This window comes from Poeciliopsis prolifica, unplaced genomic scaffold, assembly GCF_027474105.1.
Source record: "Poeciliopsis prolifica strain line A6 unplaced genomic scaffold, Auburn_PproV2 SCAFFOLD167, whole genome shotgun sequence".
Lineage (NCBI taxonomy): Eukaryota > Metazoa > Chordata > Actinopteri > Cyprinodontiformes > Poeciliidae > Poeciliopsis > Poeciliopsis prolifica.
Genome location: NW_026562542.1, coordinates 322,756 through 348,452, shown reverse-complemented (window position 1 = coordinate 348,452; position 25,697 = coordinate 322,756). Strand labels below are relative to the sequence as shown.

At 38.7% G+C, this 25,697-nt stretch overlaps 1 protein-coding gene across 1 annotated transcript in view; it reads right to left on the bottom strand.

The window, feature by feature from the left end:
• LOC129356353 (breakpoint cluster region protein-like) overlaps positions 1 to 23,566 on the bottom strand; it is a gene marked incomplete at its 3' end in the record, with an annotated part of 48,247 nt that extends 24,681 nt beyond the window's left edge. Inside the window, 1 exon segment of the mRNA XM_055025946.1 lies at positions 21,880 to 23,566. Coding sequence (XP_054881921.1) covers positions 21,880 to 23,467 — 1,588 coding nt within the window.
• Positions 23,567 to 25,697: the final 2,131 nt, after the last annotated feature.

Below are 25,697 nucleotides of genomic sequence, written 5' to 3'. Positions count from 1 at the left end.
GCTTCTTACAGAGAGATTATGGAGAAGAATGAGTTTTTCTTCTCTGGTGCCTCGAGGGAGGAACAATATATTCAGTTTAGGTTAAAAGAAAGTATTTGGGAAAGAAGCAGGAAAATGTGCAGCATGTAGGACTTAGATTGGAGGACGAGTCCTACAGGGATTTTCTTCTGGATGAGGGAATTGAGAATTGGGCTTTAAGTGATCCACGTTTCAGAAAATATGGCAAGCAGCTGCTGAAACAGCATAGAAGTTCGCAAAAATTGTCCCAATTAAATAACTGGGAGATGTCATTTGTTTACCTTTTCAGGCACCTCTCTGTTTTCTAAGTGTCTTTCCCTCTGATCATAAGCTTTCTGTGACTGCTTCTCCTTCTCTGGAGCAGTGACTGAATGTGAGGTGCCAGTTTCATGGGCTGCTTGGGTAACATTAGCCTGCTTATGTAACCGGACACTACAACGGGGGTAGATCGTGGCCCTGCAGGTTGAACAGCCTCATATATATGCACTGTTGTACGCCCACAGGTGTCATTTACCTTTGGTGCATTAAGAGAGAGCAGGAGCAAAAAACCTGTTTCAAAGCCATGACTCACACAGAAAATATAAAGGAAGTGATGATGTTATTGAACTACAGAAAAATTCCCTCAAATCATGTAAAAACATCAGTTCATGCTAATGTCTGATGAAGAAGTTTGCTTATCTGTGATTAGAAAAGGGATTTCTAAGTTTAGTCAAAAAATGGAGATGTAATAAATCATCTCCTTATTGGCATGTTTGTTGGCATAAGTTGTGTAATAATCTAATGGTATGATAATTGACAAAACTGCAAACATTACACATTTTGAAGAGTTACTGTAATATACAAGCAAGACTCTGATCAAGTTAGTCTGGAATGATGAAATGAGTGAAAGAAATAGAACCAAAGATATTAAAACAACTCAGTCATCAGGCATATCCAGCTTAGGGCTGAAACTATTACTTGCATAAATGCTGAGGAATCAATTATTGGAAAAATTGTAACCAGTAAATTAAGTGGAATATACAGCCAACAAACAGTAAAGGTAATTATCTTTTTTGAGGTAACTAAGCCAAAAATGTACAATAATATGTGCATTTTGCTATTAAGAAAAAAAAACCTTACATAAAAAAATTTTCTACCCAGAATACCTCAAATGGCATAATTTTTGCTTCACCTGATTCAAAACCTGTACCTTTTGTCATTAAAATCATTGATCCAAAAATATATCAACAGATTAGCACTACACTGTGTTGATCATAAGTCAAGCAGAAAGGGCTGAGCTGTTCACATGTTGGTATTAGTATTTATTAGCTGCAGATGCATCGTTTGCTACCAAAGATCAAGAGTTCAATGAAAGCAATGGCATGCTAGTAGCAAGTGGTAATATGAAAAATCTGCAGAATTTGTCATCTGATTAATAGTCAGAAAAATCAGAATAGAATAAATCGATTATTGAAATAATCATCAGTTGCAGCTTGATGATGTAAGCAAACTGCTAATAGTGTATTAAGTTTATTGTTGCTTTGGTTTCAATGAACACATTCTTAACTCCTCACAGCCGCTTGAAAAGCCAGTGTACTGCAGCGACTGGAAAGCACAGCAGGTTCGTATACTGACACAAAGGCAGCCTCCCTGTCAGCGTGTGGGTGTCCTCAACCCCTGTGGAAACCTAGTCCTTTGGCGTGTTTGCTGGAGCATGTGTACGTACAAAGTGACTGGTAGGGCCCAGCAGGTGGGGGGTGGGGCTGCAGTGGATGAAAATGGTGCACAGCAGCATTGCACGGTTTTTCGACCACCAGACAGATGTGCTGCAGTCCCACATGCTTATTACACACCAAGGGCAAGGCAGGGGAGTCACATGCACAGCTAAACACACACCAATGGGCTACCATGACATCATAAACAGCAGAATGAACCGCAAGGACACATGAATGCCTTATATGTGTATTTATGTGCAGCTGCAGCCCAGTAACAGTTTCATCTTTACCGACACTCCAACATCAAGACATCTGCAACATTAAACTTCATGTGAACCAAGAAAATGAGGCCTTCAAATGGAAAAATAGACAACTATGATGGATGAACAGCAAACTATTCTGATGATATTGTTTCTAAAATGGATAGAGTCTGTTTCACCTTGCTGAGTGTGTCATATATAGCCTTTCTCTCCTGCATTCTTTGGTAATGGAATATAGTGTTGGAGGTTGGCATAAAAGAAGAAAAGTTGTTATTCAAACCATTTAAAACAAAAATGTGTTTATAGTGTAATAATGTCAAACTGGTATTTTTATTCAAGGTTATCACAACTCCAGAAACTTCGCCTTTGTTAAAAAAAATAAAAAATAAAATGTGTTCAACTTTCTGGCCACAGGTATTTTAAAATGAAACTGTGCAGAAAAACACAAACTAAACAAATCAGAAAAAATGATTTCCTAAAAAAGAGGGAGGCGATGACCTGACCCAATATGTTGCCCGACCTGAATTCGCCAGAGCAACTTTCAGGTATTTTAAAGACAGAAGGAGAGCAACACATCCCCTCTAGCCAGAAGAACAACAAACAAACAGTCTGTGAAGAATGGCAGGCTTTCCAGAAACTAAAGCAATACCATTGTCCTCCAGGCTGACAAGATTACCTTCAAACAAAAATGTGCTGAAATGAAAAAAAACAGTACAACGGAGAGCTTTTTAGATCATGCAAGATGTCACATTGCACTGAGGTGTGCTCACTTAATTACGAGAGTTTGCTTTTCTCTGCTACAATGTACAAAAAGGACAACATTGTTTCCTAAAAGCTTGTTTCTATGATTTCTGTTAGTGCCTTATTTCAAAAAGGAAAAATACTTAGCTAAACACAGGAAGTAATTGCCATATATATTCAACAAAGTACTATTCTGCGTCTCCATGATGCTGCATTTTAAAGTGTTTAGTGTGGAGCAAGCTCCCATGATAAACTTCAGCAAGAAACAGAAGCAACAGCCACTCATTGCTGCAGGCTGGCAGCATGAAGTAAACAAACAAGTTCCACAAACTCACAGAGCAGCAGCAGTGGAGAAACAGGACAGAACGGTTTTTGTCTATTTTGCCTATATTAACGAGTTTTGTGCGAGATTCCTCCCTGATGCATTTCGCCCAAAGCACCTTTGATTCTACAAACCACACCAGCAAATGTTCCACAACAGAAAGACTTCACTGTTTGCACTTTAGCTCAACTTTGTAATTTTGACCTTTCTGACGAAACCAAATGAATTTTGAGGCGCCTTGTGGCTATAAAACACAGACAATGTTTCAACTTGCAAAACATATGTGGCTGTATCTACTTTAAAAACAAACCTAAACTGTTTCTTCTTAGAAAGACAAACAGAAATGTATTTAACGTACATTGCTTTGCAAAAGCATTCATGTGGTCTTAATCTTTCTGACATTTTGTCCTGTTGCAGTCTAAAACCTCAATGTATTGCACTGGGACTTAAAGTGATAGACAACAGTCTGCAGTTTGTGGCTCTAGAGACATTGTGTGGTGTTTTTAAAAGATACAAGGTGGTTTTACTTGTTCCACTATCTTTTTAGTGTAACATCTGCCTTGAGTTTCCACAACAGAGGACTCTGAAGGTGGAAGGAAGGCATATTATCCATCAGCTTCACATCTTAAAGGTGAATTATTATTTTTGTGTTCAAAAATATTGATCTTGTTCTCCTCAAACACAGTTGTCCATTGATGACTAGCATTTTTAAGAGCAAAAAAACCAAACACCACCCAACTGTTTTTTTATATACACAGTACATTAATAAAACCTGACAAATCTCTCCTTTTTAAAGGTCAAATTGGTTTTGTGACTCTAATAAATTGTATTTGGTAGAGGAGAGAGCAAAACTGGCTTTTTGAACTGTAATTGGTTGCCGATCCCATTTATAGACAAACAAACAGTAGTTCATACAGTTGATAAAAAAAAAGAATTACTGTGTCATCTGAATATGTAAAGAGTATGGCACAAATGATAAAGATCCAGCCAAAACATGTCTAGTCATAAAATATACACATTTGACATTGATGGAGTTGTGAGAATGAGCCATTTTTTGAAAAAACTGGGGTAATTTTACCTCTTGGCTGATATGCAAAGCGCTACATGCAACAGAAAACAAAGGCTACAAATTATCTTGAAAACTCCATGCCTGTGGTGGTGGTGGGAGCATCATGCTGTGGGAATGTGTTTCTGCTACTGAGATATTAAAACTCATCGGTGTAAGCTAGATATGGCAAATCGTGAAGTAAAAGCCAGAGAGCTTAAACAGACAGCTACTGTTGAAAGACAGTTTACATTTATTTGATGTTAGTTACTTGCTGTTTCTATATAAAAACAAAAAAAATCACTCCTTGTCTGAAAAAAAAAGACATGCAAGTTTTAGTAATTAAACTGTACAATAACCCTAGCCAATTATATACCGAGCATGGGAAAATCAGGATAAAATGAAAATTGAATTAAAATAGTGCGACCTTTTGAAGAACGAAATTCAAATGAAAGTTACACACTCCCAGAGGTTTCAAAGCTCTGCGCTAAAGAGCCACAAATGCATCCATTCCCCTGTGGCTGCTGTATGCTCCACTAATCTGCCAGGCAGAGCGTATGGATGATGAAGAGAAGACAGGGAAGAAATGAGAAGGGGATTCATGACAGGAGTAGATGTGCATTTGTGTGCAACTTGTCTCAGCATGTGTGCGCGTGTTTGTGCGAGTGTGTGCGTGCAACCGCATATGTTTGCTGAGGTGGAGCACGCGGTGGTTTCTGCTCATGTGAATGCGCAGCTCGGAGAGATGAACCGAAGTTGGTTTCGTTGTTCTAGAGGGAGTTCACGTCACACTGCTGAAGCAAACACAGTCAGCGAACACACGGGAGAACACAGATGAGGCTCTGTGGGTGGTGAGCAGAGCAGCCGAGTCTCCCCAGATAAAAACACTGTAAAATTATAGCCAGCCCGGGAGTATGCAAACGTGAAAAATGACATCATTACAGTCATTGTGAGACTTAACATTTATTGTCATGTTAGCTTTATATAAGAACCACCAGTAAACGTTATGACTCATTAAAACGGTGAGGGAATGATATAGGTTTTTCTTCTAGTTTAAAAAGGAGGTGTATTTCTAATTTAATTATACCTCATAAGCAGAAACATCTAAAATATGAACCACCAGACAGACAGATGCAATGAGTCATTTGATGTACGCTCTCTGAGTAAATATGACTCCCACACCCAGACAAGTAAAATAGCCACAACAGATACGAGTCTGGAAATTAGATGTTTTTAAATGTCGTTTACAATGTTTCTGTTCTCGCATCAAGAATGAAAATAGCTCCTTAGAATTAGATTTGATGTGAAGAAGAAAAGTCATATTAAGTTACCCGACACTTTGATCAACATAAAAATGTAAAATATGAATTAAAATTGCTTCAGTTTCATGGGTTTACATGAATCCATATGGCCTGGTGTCAAACTGCTAACCTTGTGAAGGAATGTTATGATTGTAATCAAATTCAAGGTTGCATTTTTCTGTGTTTTTCAATTTGAGATTACACTACTGCACTGAAAGATCAAATATTCAAATGTCTTCCTTCAATATCTTGACCTTTATCATGACTACTAAATAGTGCTGAGAATGTTTTGCTCCTACTATTCTGTTTTTGAAAACAGAAGCCACTTTTCTTCATCCCTAAAAAGAGACTGTCTCTGTGACAATAAGCAGAGACTGATAACACCAATCTACTCAGGATATCTGGTGTATACAGAGTCCAGGACCGTTTTGACGGACAGGACCCCCCACACACACACGCAGAAACACAAGAGATTTTGTAAGAGTGGGGTGTTTGACCCAAATTCTGCAAGGAGAGCTTCCAAATGGGTGCTTGAAGAGGGAGGTTGGGGCGAGTGTGGGTGTGTGTCATTAGAGATGTCAGCAGAGTCTGCGAGAAAGCACGAAAGGAAGCAGTGGTTCAGCTGTGTGCATGGAAGCAATCAACCAAAATTAGCAATACAAACATGAGGACATGTTGAGCTGAGTACTGATGAGGAGGAGAAAGAGACAAAATATAACAATTAAAGCACTTTGGCAGACTTCATTATATGCTGGGATAAATACTTTCTGTTCACTTATATGCTACATAGAAAAAGACAAAAAGAAATTGGCAGATAACATGTTGGAAATCCTTTTGCTTTTTCAAATAAGTAAATCCACCACAACAGGCGTTTGCAACAAGCACAGTTAGGTTTTCTGTTACAGATTAAATACAAAAGTCTTCAAAAGTTCATTTTCAGATTCTTTAAAAAGCAGTGACACAGCAACCTGATAGCAACTCAAGTCTGTTCATTGGAGCTACATATCTGTTTACATAAAAGCTATCGACACATTTACTAAGAAAATGAATGACACAGGATCTAGCAGCAAAACTTTTTTGTGTATGGTTGATTGTTTCTACTAGCTTTTACAGTAGCAAAATTGGAAAATGAAGACGAGAGGCGCACATAAATCGAAGCTACGTTGCCAGAGCACTCAAATCGCTCTAACAGCCTCTTAAGCTGCACTAGCCAAAGTAAATAACCTTTAACAAGGAGTTGTGAGCCTCTGGCAGCGAGCCTCAGGCTGCACTAACTCAACTATAGGGAGAAGCAAAGGATGTAAAGATGGGAAGGGAAACCGCTATCCACTGAGGAAAAGACATAAAAGGAAGGGGGGACATATGCCACACTTGAGTAAGATTAAATAATAGACCAAAATATGGGAGTAAAGTGTACTGTGTACTATTTGTAAAACAGTAATATTGCAAAAAAACAATGCAGGTTGTCCACAAAAGTGAGAAGCTGAAGGTGTGTGGGAAAGGGAGGTATGGGAAAACTTTTTTATATCTTTGATCTTTACAGGGTCAGTTTACAGAAACATAAGAGAAGCAACTATTGCATCAGCATTCACGCTACCATCCCCAAAATATCATCTAGCTTTCTGCCATCTCAGCAACATCTCATATTTAGTAGCACAGAAGAAAGCCACACCAACCGCAGGAAGAAAGTGGCTGCAGGGAAATCAAAGAAGAGGTAGTGCAAGGTGAGGGTGTCCTCTTAAAGGAGGGGGATTCAGCCTCTAATTGAAGCCATCAATAACCACCACACAGGTCTGTCAGCCATGTCTTGGAGACTGACAGGCTGGCCACGTGTGAATACACAAAACACACACACAGGCGCCTGCAGAGAGCACAACTGTGTCAGATGTCTGATAACCTTGAAGTACCCTGTCAGCTCTTGTCAGCAGAAGCAGGATGATATTTTCAAAAAGCAATGATAAGTTTATTTTAGGGTATTATTTTTGGTTTACACTGTTTCGGTGGGGTCAGAATAATTATCAAATTCAAACAACTTAGTTTTAGGCCATAAAATTTTTTAAAGGCACCAATTTACTTGCAAATTAAATTTGTACTTTTAATGCAATTACCATGTGACATAACTACAATGTGCATATGAAACTGTCCTTATGTGAATTGTTAAGGGAATTGCATTTAAAATGTTTTTTCTAAAGTTCCTCTAATAGTTTATATGTCATGGAAAGGTGTAAATTCAATAAAACCTGGTTTAAACACAGGGATTTGGAATAATTATAGATTACATGAAACCTCTAATAACCAATATTATCTTATTTGTTGATTTTTTTTATTTAAATAAAAGCAAGCAGATTATGATGTATTTTATTCACTCCCAGTAATTACATCTGCTTAATTGACGTGTTAGACGTTCCACCACTTACACCTAAAAATAAAAAGGCCCTTAAATTAGCTCAAAACAATAATGTCCCACCAGTGCACTTTAACAGATGTGACCTCTAAATAAGTACCTGTATTATCCAGACTGGGTCCTTAACAACCATATGGGACGCAGGCTTGTTCTATTTGAGTCACCAAATGCCACATGTCTAAAATATGTTTTAACAAGCTTGGCCTCCAGAGCTAAATTAATTGCGGTTTTGTTGTGTCCTACACTGAAAGTACCCTCATGGCTGCAGGCCTTTTACTGCCCTTTGTTTATTACTCATCACGTACGTTTATTTTGAAATCCGTTTTGCCCGTTTTGTTCCCCGTCTCTTTGCTAGCTGATGTTCCCCGCCTCGAAATGATGCCACTCTGAAAATAGATGCATTCTGTCAAAGAAGGAAAGATGAAGACATGGCAATAAACATAGAAACTCGACGTTCCACCCAGTCTGTCCTTGGTGTCAGCTGTTCCTTTTCCTGCTTAAGATTCATGAATCAGTCTCACCATTTTGAAGTTTATTTAAAAGCTTTGGGACAACTCCCTACATTCATTACATTGCTTTTAAATGTTTTGAATGCTAACTAGTTTTATGTATTTTGTGGTAAAAAAATTGATGCACAGTTTATAACTTTGGGGGCTTCAAACATGGACGATTTCCAAAATAGGTCATCAAGAACTGAGGCAATTTCTATAGGTTTTGGGGAATTTACAAACTCTTAATCTCAGGGTGCTGGTGGCACAGGGGTAAAGACCAACCCACATATGGAGGCCTCAGTCCTCAAGTCCCGGCCTGATGACCTTTGCCGCATATCTTTCCCCTCTCTCATTACCTACTTTTCTGTCTAACCACTTTCAAATAAATGCCACTAGAGCCAATGAAACCTTAAAAAAAGGGACATGTCAATTAAAGGGTAAATCCAACAGAAATGATTCAAATCCAAAGCAAAAACAAACTCATATCTCATCAAATTAGCTTCTACAGCTAAATATAAGATTTACTGAACACTAGCAGTCAATAATAATTTTGTGAAAGGGTCTGCTTTAAAGGATCGTTCTCCCTGTGCAGTTTGATAGCTGGTTAAACAGAGGCATTTATTCCAAAATACTGATTACTTGTTCCTTTTTGTTAGTGAACTACTGCATATTAATATGGTGATTGACAAAAGATTCGGAATGTCATGACAAATGTCCAATATTAATGTAAAAACCCAAACAAATTCAGATGTTATTATCTCATATCAGTCATTCCTAAAACAAGTGCAATCTGCTGACTCAACAGGAGACCCATGTCCATGTTTGGTCTTGATATCACATTTCTTTAACATGTGATATCAGTGCAATTAAAAGCTGTACGTGTTTCAGATAGAGGAAATACATTTTTGTTTAATCATCTGTGAGAACCTAACACTACATTTCCAAATGTTTATCAACACAATTCTCAGCTACCGGTGAGGTTTCTACGAAATCAGTCTCTGAAAGAAGAAAGGCAAAACAAAGAGATTTAGAAATTCTCCATCTTTAAAGCAGAGAAATTCAACTTGTTTCTGACCACAGCGCATACAATATGAAAGGCTGAACTGTCAGATGTTACGGTTGCATAATCACCGTAACTAAAAACATTTCTACTAACTGATGCACAAAGAATAAACTCAGAGAAGCATCAAGGCGGACGGTGAAAAACACAAAGAATGCCCATTGTTTTCTATTCACAGAACTGCACAGCATTAATCACCCTTTGTGCACTGCAATTATTCCTAAAATATACAGCACACTAAGCTTCATGGTGGATTTTAAAGTCATGTCAAGATTTTCCTACAAATCACTTCTTTAGTCTTGAGGCAAACACTCACCAGTGGTGGAGACTTAGTGACACTCAAGTCAACAAAAAAGGGGATGTGATTTTCATGCAGTATTTATGGAAACACTGTAATTTTATTCTTGAATCAAGAAAAAAAAACACTTCCTTCTTTCATGGACAGCTTTTTCCAGCATATACAGTATGTTTTGTTCTTTCCTGTAAAGAAGTGAGCCTTCCACTAACATCTCAGTCCTGTCTGTCAAGGAAATGACAGCATGACAACAAACCCGACGACTCAGAGTTAACAGCAACATTTCTAGAAGAAAATTTAATAAAATTGCCTAAAGTCGAATTTAAATCTGATGCATTCAGGGAAAAGTAAAAATAAGAAGTACAAACTGCTGATCCACCGCGGCTTTAATCTAAACAACATCAGCTTGAGAATATTGTTTTTGTATTTTACACTAAGTAACCAAGGTAACACTGCCACTCTGAAGCTTTCCCAGATTGAAAAAGACAAGGAGTGACATTTATGAATTCAGCCGTGCGTTCACAGCGGGGAGAATAGCGCTTTTTCAAAGACACCCACGTGCACAGGAGACTCATAAAGCATGTTTTCTTCAGTAAACACACACATCTACAGGAGCAACACTTCAACACTGCTCAAGCAGATGTATTGTAAAGCTGACATACCATCATGACTCTGAAGGCAACACAAATCTCTGCCTGGCAGTGTTGCATTATGTCCATGAAGCCATTGCTGCCTTGGAAGTCTAATCAAATCCTTTACAGTTAATACTATAACAATAAAGAGATAGTACCACACATACTCAGATGTGTCATTTGATGTCTTTTCTGCAAAACACTAAGCTGTGATGTCCATTATGTCTTGCTGCGTGTTTAAAATCAACAGTGTGATATTTGTCATCATACATGTATCTGAGATTGAAACTTTAGAATGAAAAATGACTGTAAACTTAACAATGATTGCACATTTCTGATGTGCAAGAATCAAACCTGCAGAAAATATGTGATGCAAATGTCCTATTAGGATCCAAAATCTCAGAGGAATGTTTCTGGCACCGGCTTGAATCTAAAAAAATTTAAAAATTACAGAAGTTGTGTAGTCAAAGAGGGGTCTCTGAGATAATAGAATTTAGGTCTACCCTATAAACTTAATTGTGAGAGTTTAGTTTTATGAACCACATCCACACGCCAAATTCGACACATTTGTACCCCCACAATGAGAGGACAAGAGCCACATTCATGTTACCCCAGCAACATGCAGTTTTACCTTCTTAGTGTCAGAGATATGACTTAAATGTAAATTTGCAATATCAGTTGCGCAGAGCAGTTTCTCTCTTTTGTGAGCATCTCAAGAGTCCAACATTAAAGGACTGTGTCTAGAGCAGATGGAGCAAAGAAAATTCAGAGCATCACAGGAATGTCTCCACACATTTTGTCCTCTGGCTAAATGTGTGGAGAAAGAAGAAAGGCAAGAAGAAAGGCAAAACAAAGAGATTTAGAAATTCTCTAAATCTCTTTAGAGAATTTCTAAAGTGATTTAGAAATTCTCTTTAATTTTAATGAATCAGTCTCACCATTTTGAAGTTTATCCCTTCTGAGGAGGGGACGGAGACAATAGCATGTCAGTTTGACTCCTCATCCACGGCACGTTACTAAAGTAGAGTCCACCTGGAAATTGACTCCCCACTCGCTGTGGACGAAACTTATTTGCACCAGTTGCATCAATACCTCTCTAGATTATGTTACTTCCACTATGAAATGTAAAAAAAGACCAAAATAACTGAGTGAACTGCCACAATTTCACTTGCCTAGGTAAATGATACTGTTTCTTGCCTGAAACGGTATTGTTTAAGATAAAAAATTATGTGTTAAAGAACATTTATAAAAGTATTTTTTAACAAGGCAAACCAACATTGAAAATAGGATATAAAGTTAGAAGAATCTGGCTAAAACATGCTTCAGACTTTGCTAGCTGGCCTTGCTAGCTGCAAGCAGGGGCTTTACTTGTATGTAGGAAAGTCCATTTGCATTAAGAGGTCAACGCAAATGGATCTTTGCGTTAACCAGTTCAACTGTTCTGGTTGAACTGGTTATCAGCTCACAGCTTTCTAGGAGGTGGGTATTTCAATGCAGATTCTATTCTGGGGTATTAGATCAAAGGGGGTTGAATACATATGTGCTACATATTAAAATAAAGTTTAATAATCATGCATCTTCATTACGTTCACTGTACTTTTATTCTTGATCTGTTGTACTGCTAAATGTCTTAAAATTTTTGAGGTAATGTTTATGAAAAATGTAGGGGTGTGAATACTTTTGTGAGGCAACCCAGCACTGTATCCACAGGCTTCAAAGCTCCTACCTCCGAAATTGTATATGCTTAATGAAACTGTTTGAGGTTCCTGAAACGGTTCCAGGAACCACAAGATGATGTACTTGGTATAGAAATGAAAAAAATAACTTACAGATTCAGTTAGGGCCTGCTAAAACACACATATCTGTCACCATAGTCTTTTCCAAAGGGAGCTTTTTTTCTATTTGCTTATTTAAATCCAGGTGGAAACTTTTATTTGCACAGGCAGTGTATTTGGAGTCGTACTGTGTAATCATGCTGCGTAGCAGAGCTGTACAGCAGGAAGTCAGCTTTTCTACCTTTTCATTACAAGTCAATATTAGATTAGACTGCGTGTGTAAGTATAGAAACATGGATGTTTGTGGGATTTTTAGATTACTGCATACAAGAAGACATAGCAGTGGAGGTACTGAAAGTGTAGTGTGTAATGGGACACCGTGTGTCATGACAGTTTTGCAACAAGTGGGCTCCAGTCTCAATAATTCATGACTGGGAACAATATGGGAGTGGAAAAGTGGTGCAGGGAGTTAGTGTGAACTTGTCCTTTTTGGCTAATTCGGTCTATTTTAAACATGAAAGCTTGAACTTTTTTTCATAAACTAATGTTGAGCAAAGACACTGGATATGTAACATTTATATACATACAAACACAGGAGTGATGTTGAAAATTGCTTTACAGAAAAAGACCCATATTTTAAAAATGTAAAATGGTGCACCTCAAGGTTACAATTGAGGACCACTGCTCTTCTGCATACAAGCACCAAATATGTGCAGATGATGCATTCATAAAGGAAAGTGGAAAGAAAGTGGAATCCCACATGTGAATTCAGCTTACAAACTGGACATTTTAGGGTTATTTTCACCCACACACAATGTTAGACACCTATAAAGACTTTTCCAGCTGAGAAATAAAATTCCAACATCAATTTGTACAATATTGCAAAGAATGGCTTTCAGATACTATTTGATATGCTATCATATTAAACCTAATTTCAGCTAGTTTGCTGTGTGTAGCAATATGTGGGGCAGGGACAATGCTGTGTGACTTGATACTTTAGATCGATCAAAGGAAATTTTGGTCAATTCAGCTGTATTTGTGACATCACATTAAAAAGACAAACTGTGGTAGTGGTAGGAAAGTGAATCTATGACTTGTTAAAACCTTATGACACCTTGATAAAGATACCTAGCTCATGCTCAAGTAAAATAAAAATTTAAAAATAATAATGGAAGAAACATAAGCTGACAAAGCGAAAGAGCTTCAGGAACAGCTGGTTCTTGACGTTGTCTTGGTGTAAAAAAAAAAAAAAAAAAAAAAGAAGGAAATTCTGAAACTTAAAAAAAAATTTGACTTTATTGTGTTTAGCATGCTCCAGGCTGAACAGCACAGCGTTAGGGTGGTAGGCAGGGCAGGAGAAATGGTCAGGGGAACACAAAAACGATATTAAGTGACATAAAAGAGATTCCACAGAAGGCGAGATGCTACCGAAGGGCATTTGGGATGAAGAAAGAGGAGTGAGGAGGGGGGAGATTGCAACATGAAATCTGATCTCCTCCTCCGAGGCTGGAGTTATCCATTTCTCTCGGCAGCTTAACAAATAACACACAACAAAAGGGAGTTAAAACTCTAAGAGAACAGAACGGAAATCAAACTACATTTAAATCTGGCAAAATGTTTTATTTTTCTTTTCTAATAATGTCTGAAGGCATTTAATAACTGTGTGCTTACTGCAGAATTGGTTCTGTGTTTTGTACATCAGATTAGAAGATTTCCTATATGTGAATCCGTCTTTGTGTTTGCAACTTCTATCCATTAGCATCTTGTACTCTAAGAAATCACATCTTTCCAAAAGAGAGGAATCTTATGAACCCCTAACAATTTCCATTTTTTACAAAGCTTTGAAATACTGAGAGTGGAATCACATGGAGCCCAGCTGGTAAACATTTGTGGACTCTGAAGTGCTAAAAAGCAAAGAAACGGAGATGGACTTCTCCTTTGGATGCATAAAAACCATCTGGACAATCATAGGTAAATGTAAACTTCTAGTCATTTTAAAACCTTTAAGAAATTATTCAGTTCACAACAATCTACTAGTGAAAACAAAAGGTAAAGGAACATTTTTCTCCTCATTAGAGGAGCAAACAAAGTTACCAAAAGTTCAAGGAAATGGGGATTTCTACACCAACACTGTGGCCTTCAAACCTTGCTTAATCCCAGCAGTAAACTGTGGGAAACTCCATTAAACCCTTAGTCAATTAGACAGTTTTTATGAATCGACAGTCTGTTGGTGCACGAACTGTAGATTGAAAGCATATGTGACAGGAGTCCATGACTAACAAAAAGAAGACATGCTATAAATAGTTTAAGGAACAGAGTAAACAAAGACTGGAATCCTAATAGAATCAGCTGAGCACGAACATGGGAATAGACAGGACGGCATTACAGGAAGGACACCTGCTGTTGACAGTTGGCATTGATTAGGTTTGGTATGGATCGGTCGTGTAAACAACTCCTGACGATTACAGCCTGCTCTTGAATAAAGATTATCTTTGCTTCAGTTCAATAGCATAGCAAAGGAGTGACCATGATAAAGGGTTATTGGGGAGCAAACATTTCCACTTCCTAGCGCTGGTTTAAAAGTGTTGATAATCTGAACTGTAATACCATAGACGGGACATAATGCATTAATGGTGCAAGAGGTCTAGTCTGAGCTGTTACGTGGCATAGGGAAATTAACATAATCTGATTATTAATCAGTTGCTTTTGCCTAATAATCCAGAAAAGAGCATTTTTAAAGTGAACATGACAGACTAAGGACTTTGTCACCAGGGTCAGACAATGTTTAAAATAAAAACATCTTAACTGAAGATTCATTACTGACCCATAGCATTCATGAGAGTGTTTGTTGTTCTCTTGGATACTCTTACTAGCTAGACACAGAAATAATTTGAATAAATAAAGTAACTATACTCTATTGCTATTTAGTTTGATTTTGATTTTCTGGTTCCACCAAAGTCTCTAGAAAAGTCCCAAATAAAGGCATGAAACTCCCAAGTTCAAAGTCAAGGCATGCAAGCCTCGAGTCAAGCCCAAGTCTTAAACTTTTAATTTAAAATCTTAAACAAGTCATTTCAACAAATATGTAATTTAATCTGAGAAATAAGCATTTTCCATCCATCCTTTTTCTGTACATCATTGTCCCTAGTGAGGTGCTGGTGCCTATCTCAAGCAAACATTTCGGGCGAGAGGGGGGGTACGCCCTGCAAAGGTCAAAAGATAATTTTAATATTTCAAATTATGTTGAAAACTGTTTTTATTTGCCAGAAGAGAACTTTAATATTGTCTACAAATCAGTGCTTATTTTGTAGTTTCCAAACAAAACACCAATGTAAATTTTGAAAATGATGAGAAAACCAATGTAATATAAAAAAAAAAAAACATTTCAACCAAAAACATATTTCCAACTGAAACACTACAAACATATTTTACAGTATTATGAGTCATAATTCTATCTGCCAGCTCTGATGCACTGACTGCTCCTGGTTCTTTTATGATTTCATCAAGTCGAAAGTCATTAAATTTGTGGCTTGAGTCTGACTTCATTCTAAATGCCATGACTTGAGTCCTCACTCTGTCACTTTTTAACACTAAAAGTGACTGATGCTGTTATAAAGACAGCTAAAAGTACTCCATGATTATATAGATGTCAGGCTGATAAGATGGTGTCATTGAGAATCCAACAAAGTCCTCCTTTTGCTCTGTACTAATTCAGCACTTCGTATGTATCCAAAGACAGAACCCAGATCTGGGAAAGATGTCACTCTTTGTGTCACTTTTAAGTTGGAAAACCAGAATGATAGTCTTCTCTGGTGCTCAATGATCATAATCTATTATTAGCAACATGCCATAAAATGCATTATGTTAGATTTTATGCATTCCAGTGCTGCGGCCACACTTCTAAAGACAAAAGAATGTACAATCTTATGCATCTGCTTGATTTCATGAGCTAAAACAGAAAAGACTATGTGAAATAGCTGTTTAAGGCTATTAGTTTCAAAATATACTTTTCATCTGTCTAACTAGCCATATAGAACACTGTACCTTTAAAAGTACAGTGGAAACAAGCTTAAACTCATATTTGAATCTCCTTAGACAAGATAAAAATCTTGCAGAAGTGAAAAAAAGTTGCAAAGCCTTAATGTGGTGATAAAAATAAGACTGGCAAGTAAATATGTTAGAAACAGAATTGGTCTCAACCGCAAACCAAAAAGTGCTTGTTTCCCGTGTCAACCCTCATAGTAAACTTGTCACTGAAACAAGTGTTTGGAGTCAACATCCCTCATCAACTTTAAAATCGGTTTAAAATCAGAGAACACACACCAGCAAGCTTCTTCACTACCGAGACTGAAACCCTGCATTGCACAGCAAGAGCAGCATAATTTCCCTGTGTTGCAGTCAATCAAGATGACTGTGAATGAAATAACACAAGCCACACTAAAGAGCCAAGATGGCTAGTATTCAAAAGAAATGGTCATTACAAAAAAAAATGAAAATAGTCACCAGAATTTATGTTTAGGGTTTTCCAAGTTTTTTCCCCCCTCTTTACAAGCCTCATTGGTTACAGAGGAAAGATTCTGGCTGGCTGCTTGGCAAAGGAAATAAACAAGCTGACATAAAAAAAGAAGAAATTAACACTAGAAAAGAGGACTGATTACTCTTTCAAGACTGTGTTTTTGTGTGCATTTGTTGGGAGTGTCCTATCAACACATCAGCTTCTTCTTAATAAAAAAAGGAGAAGAGATGTCTCAAAATTTTTCAAAGACACATAGGCTTTGTATAAGACATTTAATTTAAGAAGCATCAGTGGTAAAGAGCTCCAGACCCAAAAACCAAGCCAAGAAGTTTGACTCTCACTGGAGAGCTGCTCCACTGCCAACTCCACACCAACCACGGTGCCAGGCTGAGCTTCTGCTGCTAAAACATGGAACCAGTGCCGACTGACAGACTTCATGCTACATTATGAAAACAAACAGAAAAACAAAGCAAAATCTTCCAATTGTTTTATTTTTTATATTTTGTGTTGGTCCTTATTAGGACCACAGAACGGTTTAAATAAATACAATCAGAAATGCAAGAACCTTCATGTAAGAAAACTATACCTATCACTGTTACGTGAATATTCATGAAATTGAGCAAATATTGCAGAAAACATGTGGCATTGTCTCTGCTTTATCCTGTGAGTTTTCAATATTTGTCATTGGTTTGGAAATGTACAGTAAGTTAAGGTAAGGGTGTATATTCTCTACAGAATACACACAAGGAATACTGTTTACATAATCATAGTCAAAATTGGCTAGACAAATCGCTAATATGAGATGACAATTTAAAAACATGTTTTTATTGAATGTGTTCATAATCAATAGGTTCTGTAGCTGGGAGGGTCAATAACTTATGTAGATATCAAGATGCAATTAGCCAAAATCAAAACAAATGATAATTTGCATAGATAATTGTAAAAAGGTGCTGAATTTTTTAAAGAAATAATAATAATCTGGATACCTTTTACATAATGAAATAGAAAAAAAGTTGGGAACTGCAAACAATTTCTAGATTTGTTTTTATTTTTCCATAAAAATCCAGACTTGAAAACTGTCTACATCAAAATCCATAACGTTTAAAGACTTTTCAAGAAAGAGTTGGGACCTTAAGTGTACAGTCCAACTCAAAGAATATGCTCCAATTTTAAATAAAATGGATTTCCATACGAACAAATAACTTTTGAACCATTCAAATGTTCGTTTATTAGCCTCCTGACATAAAGTCAAAGGGACAGTTTTCAGTTGCCTGAGCAGGTTGCATCAGCCCTGGTGAGCTGACCTCAACACCACTGGCAAAGAAAGTCCAGCATGCTGCCCCCCCTCTAACTCCATCTAATCTCCTTCTCTTCCCATCTTCCTTCTTTGAGCCTAATTTTGAGCCTGTAGCTACTGTGTGTCTTCTCTTACTGCCAAGTTCACTCAACTGCAAACAGTGAACAAGTCATTTTAAGAGGCGTAGTCACTCCCCCGGCCGTGTGAAAAGGGGTCATTGTGCCACACCAGACTGACTGTAAAGCTTTCCTTTCCTTCTTCTGCCTCCTCCCTGTGCTCTAACACAGATGGAAATGTTGAATCACATTTTTAGGACAGAAAAGTTCAAATGCACAGAGCTCATTCATCTAAGAAAAACAAAAGAAAGCCTCAGTGTAACTCACAGGATACTATCTTTAAAATCAAATTAGGAATGCATTTATAAAATGCAGGATGACACGGATAGTGAAATCAGATTTAGTCTGCAATAGATGCCATTGTCTTTAGCTCATACTTCAAAACTGCATCTACCACCACAAATCTCTCCTTTTTAAGTTGATTCAGGTAAAAATAATAATAAAATATTACTTAGGCTATTATTTTAAGAAGGTGATGTTATGAAAGATAAAGGGAAGATGAAAAACTCTTACATTTTATTGCTTGAGAAAAAAAGGTGAGTGGGTGTTTGGACATCTGTCTGGTAACAAAAAGCAGCCTCATAAAAACAGCTACGCCTATTGCTTGGCAGCCATAGTCATTTTGTGAATCAGCAGACAACAGTCAGATGACACCATTAATTAATTAGCAAACATCACTTTGCATGGATCAACATGACTTTATAAAGTAGAAGACAACTAAACACAGGGTATTCTGCTTAATTAAGAAGTTAACTTTAAAACTATTACTGAACTTAGCATTGGTTATTCTAAATTTCTTTAGGTTTTCCACCAATGGGCATATCTCTAAAAAAATGAATAAAATATCCTGTAGACTGCTGACTAGCCATTTTAGAAATTATATTTTAAGATTAAAGTCAAAATGGTGAGAAAATTTATATTCTGCTTTTTGATTTAAGTCCAAATATGAGAATAAACTGAAAAAAAGACATCTCAAAGGCAGGGCAGATTGTGAAAACTACCATATTTGTTTCATGCAAGTTCACTAGGCGCACACTAATGTTTGTCAAAGAGAAACGTTGACAAAAAAGACACGATTGTCTCAAATTTTAGCAATAATTTCTTTTTCATATCATTTTGACTTCTCTCTCCCTGATCATTTATACATTTTTCTTTTATAATTTCAATTTATGAAACAACAAATCTGACAAGTCTACTTATAATTGCTTCATCTTTAAAAACACATTCCATTTGCAATGAAGCATCACCCTCATAGCAGGGATGATCAGAGAATGATAGTATCCTCTGTGTATGCTGTCCTCTAAAGCCAAAGTAGTCTTGAGACGTATGAAATATCAAGAATGTGTAACTTTGTGTATGCCTCAGCCTGAGTTTGTGTGTTTATTACACAACGGGAGGGTTCTTCCCATCTGCGCCTCTCTGCAGCACCCCACATCCCGGACCGCTGAAGCGAGAAACGACAGCTTTGCCTCGCACTCTGCCTCCCTCAGTCTTCCTCACAGCACTGTCCCACTATTTATTAGCATCATCCCCTGCCCACAAAACATACACTCTCTTCACCCTTCTTTCTGTATTATCAACATTATCTGCAAACATAAAAATACACATCAAATTGTTCAGCTCTTATTGTGGTCATCCAGCCTGCTACTCACTTCTGCTTAATTCGTGTAGAAAACATGATCAGTCTGCAGGGCATTAAATATTTTTACATCTTGAGCTCAAATTTATGATAATCTCACAAATGACTCACTGTCTGCAACACATCCCCACCTCCTCCTCCTCTCCTGCCCAAAATCCATCTCCATCCTTGCCTTACAGCTTGTCAAACGTCCCACTGGGCTCATCATTGTGGAATATGTTAAAACAAAGAGGGCAGATAGTGCTGTGATAATCCTAAACACAGCAGCTGGAGAATTAGCCAGCCATTTGCTGGAGACAGACTTTCTGGGCTTTTGCAGCTACCTTTAACAACCCTAATTGTGTTTGTGGCGTGTAATGTCTTTTGCTATTGTGCTAAAATATTGATGGGATTTGCCTTTTAATTGACATGATGCAAGATGTTTTTTGCTTTCAATGCAACAGTGTTGCCTTGATAATCGCATCCTGTTTGGAAAGGCATTTAGCTAATTCCACCAGGGTTCCCAATTCTTTTCAGATAAATGAATTATAGATGCAGTGAGACCTGTGAGCAAAGAGGACTGCAGATGCTAATGCTATTAAGAGTGACAGTAACATGTTGGGAACTGAATCCTGTGTTGCAGCAGCTTAAAAGTCATTTGTGATGAATGCAATGACTTGGTGAAGCAGCAGCTTAAGACAATCTTTACTTTCAATGCTTTCCTTCTTTTGCAGCTCACCCTGGTTGCAGGCATGTGATGCCTGTCTGGTCAAACAGGGCGCCAGTCCAAGCCTCCTATAATACATCAGCGACTCAAAATACTATTCACTTCCACAGCCGAATCCCACTGACAAGCAACTCACCAAAATGTGCATGGCTTCTAGTAACCGCACCTTAGTAAACAACATTCCAAGTTTTAAAATTATACCAAATATTTGAGCCAACAGAGGAGTGTTTGCTTTCAGCTCTTACGACCTGGCATAGCTTGTATAATGGAAACTTTCTGAACAAATTACAGCAAACCAAGTTCTGGAAGCCCAGTTACCCAGATAGTCCATGACTTTATTTCTAAGCACCACATCCTTTTAGCTGTGTAATTCCAAAATCTCAAGGTTAGCAACTGTGTGCAGGCATATTACTATGTGGAAGCATAAAGGCACTAAAACCAGATGTTTACATACGGTATATTGACAAAACCCTTTAGTGCTATTCCTGTCTGAATTTAGATCACATTAGCCTTTTCCTGTTTATATTAGTCAGGATAACTACAATTCTTTCTATTTGTATTCAAAGATAAACCAGACAGTTCTGCTCCTGATAAAGAAACTGATATTTTTTTACTTTTTCATTATGTCACATGAGGAAGCATTGTGATTAGGGTGGCTTAAAGTAAATCCATAGGACAGTTTGCAATCAAAAGAGTACAAAGTCAAAGGCATAATAAACTTTCATGTATGTTTCAGAGTTTGGAGAAAGTATTAATCATCTGTAAAAAAAATAAAAAATAAATATAAGATTTCTAATTTTCTGCCATTTAACAAATAGAACAAATGTAGGTAATCCTAACTGATCTAAAAAAGGAAATATCAGCCTAATATAAGGTCAGGCTGTGAAACAAAAAGGCATATTTAAACAATGGTAGTAACTGTAAATATCAGTGAAGACATGTTTGTAGTTCAGGAAAAAGTCACCTTGCATCTCTTTTTTTGGGAGAATGAGAAAGAAAGAGAAAAAGCCAGGCAGGCAGGAAGACACCTGCTATTCAAATTACATACAAGAGCCAAAGGAGTTGCCTGAGAAAGGCTAGACTTTTAGTTTTTATCCTGACTGGCCACATTCATTGTTCACCCACCCGACTGACATTCCAAGAATGAGCAGAGGTGGATCTTTCATCTGGCTCCCACGCAAGGCCATCCAAAGGACGCACATTTTGGCATATATGACTGCACACACCAGTCCAACTAACATTATCAATCAATGATGCATTTATCCAACATGTGGTTTTAAGAGGAAAGATATATTATACAAAGCAATATCAGTGCCAAGATTAATTAAGCATGACTAACTTCAGCATAACAAAGATTAGAGATAGTAAGGGAGTGTGCTGCGGTGGCGCATGGGTTTAGCACAACCCACATATGGAGGCCTTATTCCTCAACGTGGCTGGCAATCTTTGCTACATGCCTTTCCCTTCTCTCATTACCCACTCTCCTGTCAATTAACTATCAAATAAAGGCCATAGAGCCAAAAAAATCTTTTTTAAAAAAAGATTGGAGATAGTCATTTTTACTTACCTAAGTGGTCTCCATGAAAACTGTTGTCATGGGATGTTCTACCATGGGGCAGGAGGTCATGGTGGACAGGAGGGGGCCAGATTTGACCTGTCTTGCGAACACTCACAATAGTTGCCTCAGACATGACCACATGGCCTCCCTGCTGCCTGTGGTGACGCTTCTGAGACTGCGGCGTAGGAGGGCTGCTGCTGTCATAGGAGTGTTGGGAGTTCTGGGAGTTTTGGGAAGGTGACCTGCTCTTCTCTCTGAAGGGACGACGGAAGGCTGTGGTGGGACTCGGAGAGACGTGACTAGACTGGCCAGAGGAGAAGTCCTCCTCACTGGATGTCAGGTTCTCGTTGGAGCTACAGTCCGGTGTGTAGCCACCACCCCCTCCAGCATCCTCAAAGCTACCTGGGGAGTAGGAGCGGCGTGGCCAGGTCAAGAGGTGATCATCACCTCCGCTGTGGTCTCTCATTGTGATTCCAATGCCACCTCCACGTCCATCCCCACTGCCACCTTCACCCATCATTACTCCACCAACATAGACGCTGGAGTAGGCTTGGAACTCAGATGGTTGCCAAGGAGGTGGTGGAGGTTTACCCCCGTTGGCCCTCCCTGAATGTCGCTGGTTGGGTTCTCCGTCTTCGTATTCTGCGTCATAGCCACAGGTGCTCTCAGTAGACCGTCCTCTATACACCGGCCTGGCACGAAGTTCACCTGCCACTGTTGCCAGATTGCCTGGAAGGGAATGAAGAGACCTCTTTCGCTCCATCTGCATGGCCTGAGAACCCAGGGAGCTGATTTTATCCGACACATCCCGGTCGTTGACCCTGACCAAACCCCTCTCATGATGGAATTCCATGTTAGTGTAGAATGGTGGTGGTGGTGGGAGCTGCTTTTCCTGACCCTTACCTACATCTCCAGCAGAGTGAGAGTTGGCCCGTTTGATCCTCTCAAAATTGGACCTGAGAGCTGCTACACCAAGTCCCATCCCAAGCTTATCTTTGGGGTCAGAAGGCAGATCCTTATCTGGGGGTGGAAGTGTGGGCCTGCGGGGGGACAGGGTGATGCCACCCCTCTGCTTAGATGGCGAGAGGCCATCGAGGTTGTCGCAGGACGTAGACTCTGCTTGTTGGGGTGAGTCAAACGCTGACTCCAAGCCGTCTCCATGGGAAGCTGACTTCCTGGCTGGTGGCGGCCTCGGTTTGGACCTGCCAGTACCATCCCCAAGTGGCTGAAAACGACTCCTATCCACCACAGCGTATCCTCCAGCACCTCCAACTCCACCAGTCTCCTGCATGTGGGGCTGCTGAGACGGTGACTCTGAACCCTGGGTGGCTGCAGGGTCTACCCCCTCATTCAATGGTGTCTTCCTGAAACCCCACCGCTGTTTGTCATAGCTCTTCCTCTCTTTTGCCAGGAGGGTTTGCAGGTAGATCATGCGGAAGCGCTCCTTGTTCACCTCCTGTTCGAGGCGTCTGATGGACGCTTTGCACTTCTCCAGCTCCTGCTCAATACCTCCAATGGACCGCAGCTCCATCTTTGGGGGCTCCGAATCAGGGAATTGTGCCTTCCAAGCCTCTATGAATCCAACGGGCTCCACCATATTGTGCTTGATTTATTTTCTGTGACGGACCCTAGTTCAGACACAAGGAGGGGGTTGGTGTGATGCCAAGGGCGCACCGTTTGACCCCTCTGAGTCCAGTACGCCACAGTTGCTTTTTTTTTTTTTTTTTCTTTTTACAGACAACAATGGCGACGTCCAATTAAAAAAAGATGGGGGGAACTGTTTCTTGTAAGCTTTTAGGAAACTCGTGCACAACACACAGCCTAATTGCTGGTACTTGCCGAAGGTTGCGCAGTCGCATCCTGAACAAGAGAAACCGGCTGCTCATTCAGGATAAAACCGGGAATGCGCAGTGGATCAAAAGGGAATAAAAATCTATAGAGATAATAGAGTTTCTTGTGCATTATTCCGGCAAAAGTAGAGTTTTAAAATAGAGTGAATCGAAGTCGTTTCGAGACAATGACGGTATGTCTTCGCTGGGTGACGGATGGGGGTATCAGAGGGGAATTTACAGGGGCACAAAAAGAAGAAAGTGATTTAATCCTGCTCCTGTTACTCACTGTCACGGCTTCTCATTCCATCGTTTTAGATGCAACTGATCTGTTCACTCTTGTGGACTGACTGTAATCCCAGGTGCAGATCCTTAGAATAAGCGTCTTTGTGCCAGCAGTGCAGGGGGGGGAGAATGGATTGGGGAAAAAAGCGCAAAAAAAAAAAAAGGAAACAAAAGCGAGAGGCCACAACAGCAGAGGTTTAATTACTGATTCAAGCGGTTGGGTACAGCGTCACTAAAAAACAGGATTTCCTTTCCCCAAATCCTCCATAGCGCACCTGCTTGGTATTGTTGGTTTGCATGTCCCCTTCCTTAGATTCATCCCGTGTCTTCCGACGTGATGGTGCTGCTGCTGCTGCTGCTGTTATATGCTCCCATCTCCGACCAGTAAAACCGAGGGGCTCCAAGAATGGGAGGGACCAGGAGAACTATGAGTCAACTAGTTAAAGGACAGAGCAGGAAAACTGGCTCTCCTCAATTGACTGCTGAATGTCCATTATTTTTTGGAGATACTTCTCTAAAAACATGAGGCTTCTTTTTCTGTTTAATTTTTCACCGACTTTCTAATCTCAGCATCAATTCGTACATCCAATGGGAACTAAGGGGTTAAACACGCGGCTGCTTTTAATCTCAACCCTCCCAGGTTAATTTTGACATATTAATTTGCATTAATATATTTTACTACCTATGGGTAGTTTAAAGACTGTAGTTGTGCCTGCTGAGTGAGCGCGATAGCGGTAGAGCTTGAACCGTAGCTTATCAGCGCCCCCTGGTGGGGCACATATTTATTCCATCACACTCTCTGGTCCATGTGAATCTTTAGTGTGGAAATTTGTAATGCCTCATCCTGATTTTCAAAGACGTAAATATGAGATTAGGATTCATAATTTAAAAATGTTGTTTGATTTTTTTTTTTTGAAGCAAACATTTCAACTTTGAGATAAAGTAATGACTGAATGTGTCAGGATTATTTCTAAATTAAAATTGCAACTTTAAATCTTAAAATTATTTTAGACTTTGAACTCATTGATAATGTGCAAGAATTAGCCACTCAGTTGTAATTTGAGATATTTAAAAACAAATATTCATTGAATAGTTTCATCAAAAGTCATTTCAGACTTCCTTCCTCTAAATTTATAACTTTGTAGAAAACCACAATTACAATAGTAGCGCTTAAGACCTACTAATTATTTTGTTGTACATGCTCGAGTAGAATGGCTATGTCAGAAGGGTAGAATTTCCCACATTTCAATGTCCACTTAACTACCAGGACTGATTAAGTTATTCCTATTGTTATATTGCAAATCAATAACGTTTTTCAAGGTAGGAGCACACAAAGTTTTTCAACTATTCCACATTTTCAAATTTCAAGGCTCACTTACATAGGTGTTTTCTGAGTTTTGAATATGAGATTGTTATGAAATTTAATTTTGCATTTTTTCATTTGGTTTTAGGTCCTTATGCCAGGATGAACCCTCATTTACCCTCCTCAAATATTTACTGTTTATTTCACATCAAACCTACCAGTTGGTAAGTCACAACCAAAGCTGTTACAATTTAAGTGTTTTTGATGGCAAAATTGGAAAAAGTATCAGTGATTTCATTTTATAAATCATGAATTTACACAAATTAAAGGTTCAACACTTCCAATATGTTTCAGTGTGAGTTGTGACAAGTCAATAAATTTACTGGAAATCTGTTCCCACAGGTGCCACA